Below are 1,893 nucleotides of genomic sequence, written 5' to 3'. Positions count from 1 at the left end.
CTCTTGCACCATATTAGCATCTTGGAGCGATGTTCACAACTCCTGTGACGTTTTTGTACAGAAAAAAAGGGACACTCAAATTCCAGGGATAACACCAGGAAATAGGAATCAGCCTGAAAACATTAGAACCCTGAATATTTGACACACCAAATAAAATTTAGGTCATCACTGGAGGTTGTGTTTATCTACCACACGATGTGGTCCGTGTCCAACTAACTGTAATGATAAATGTAGAGTGTTTAAAAGCATGGAGCAGCATGTGACCCAGATCCACTTCAAATTAACTTTAACAGACACACACACAAGCATTTGTAAGCCTGACATCCATCTCAGTCAGAGGTGGAGAGTACGAGAGTCCAGATGTGAGCTGCCTCTGGTGAGATCAACCCTCACACTGTCCAAGTCACGCTTGGAGCTCAACTCTCTTCGCAGTTTGGCAAAGACAAACGCTTAAATTCAATCAGATGTGYATCGTTTTACAAACTTAAAAAAAGAAAAGAACAAAAATCTAGTTTTCAGCAAAGTGCAGCTCAAGTATCATAAACCAAACCCTTTTATAAAACGTATAAAACTTCAAATTGAAATAATACTGAGTGATGATTTTAAACTCTACTGCTTCTTAATCACGCAAGTTGTATAATAACTAAATACATTTACTTTGTTGCAGTACTTAAGTCATTTGTTTGAGGATTTATAATTTTACCAAGTATTTTTATTATAACTTTTGCTTATATTTTGTTACATTCAAAACATAAAAAATATACTTTTACTTAGTCTATTACTTTTAAAGTTAACACCTTGTTAAACCACACATTAAAATTTTAAATATGACCAGAACTCATCATGAAAGGAGTTATGCATTCTAAAAATGAAGTGTTGCATTTACTGAACAAAGTTACATTAACTGATTCCACCAAACTGGATTCAGTAAATGTAAAGCAGTTTACTCAACTCGGTTCAGTTGAACCAGTTTGGTTCAGTCAACTCAACGCTTCATTCCTCAGAGAACGTGTAATACTTTTCCGATTAATATGAGCAGTTTTATGACTTTTACTGAAATAAGTTTCTTATCAGTGAAATAAATTTTTACCACAGTCATTTTCTGTGAAGTTATTATTACTTTTACTTACTTTTTACTTTTTAAGTACTTTATATACCTCTGGTGTTTGGGTTCAGTTTCATTCAGTTTCAACTTCCTGTTCTTGTCACTTGCTCTCACTGTGATTTGGGATTGTTAATAAAGCTCACCGTTCATTGTGCTCCTGATAGACCAGTCTTGACTTTTCCAAGAGATACTTCTCCACATACGCTCTGTAAAAAATAAAAATAAAAATACACACACAGTGTTACAGTAYAGCACAGTTTGAAACACGAGATAAAATTAGAGAGGACAGACTGAGATGGTTTGGACACGTGCCGAAGAGGGACAGTGGGTATATTGGTAGAAAGATGTTAGAGATGCCAGGAAAAAGACAAAGAGGAGATATATGGATGCAATTAGAGAGGACATGGAGGTAGTCGGAGTGAGGACAGTAGACACAGAGGACAGAGTAAGGTGGAGGAGGATCACTCACTGCTGCAAACCCTGAAGAGGGAACAGCCAAAAGAGAAGGAGGAGGATACCGTCAAAAAGTACAAATTAAACTGTTTTCAGGTTAGTCCTTGGCCTCTTACCCTCTCACAGTGCCACTCTCCTGGTAGTTCACTTGGATGAACTTCCCAAAACGACTGGAGTTGTTATTATGTGCTGTCTTTGCATTCCCAAATGCCTGTAGGAGAAAGAGAAAGATACGATGAGTCAAAAGGAAACAGAGAATAATCCTAATTTACTAATCTGCTTCAGTGCCAGATGTTAGAAGTTGTGAGTTGAATACAAGTTTCATATATATATAT

At 36.6% G+C, this 1,893-nt stretch overlaps 1 protein-coding gene across 8 annotated transcripts in view; it reads right to left on the bottom strand.

The window, feature by feature from the left end:
- myo9aa (myosin IXAa) overlaps positions 1-1,893 on the bottom strand; it is a 143,092-nt gene that overhangs the window by 71,999 nt on the left and 69,200 nt on the right. For all 8 annotated transcript variants that reach the window (XM_014001575.1, XM_014001577.1, XM_014001579.1 and 5 more), the window contains exons 3-4: positions 1,675-1,769; positions 1,249-1,311 (exon numbers count right to left, since the gene is read on the bottom strand). In XM_014001575.1, the coding sequence (XP_013857029.1) occupies positions 1,249-1,311; positions 1,675-1,769 (158 nt within the window). The remainder of the gene's footprint in view (positions 1-1,248; positions 1,312-1,674; positions 1,770-1,893) is intronic.

Source organism: Austrofundulus limnaeus, unplaced genomic scaffold, assembly GCF_001266775.1.
Source record: "Austrofundulus limnaeus strain Quisiro unplaced genomic scaffold, Austrofundulus_limnaeus-1.0 Scaffold9, whole genome shotgun sequence".
NCBI classification, from domain to species: domain Eukaryota; kingdom Metazoa; phylum Chordata; class Actinopteri; order Cyprinodontiformes; family Rivulidae; genus Austrofundulus; species Austrofundulus limnaeus.
Note: the sequence above shows the minus strand (reverse complement) of the source record. Positions and strands in the feature narration are given on the sequence as shown.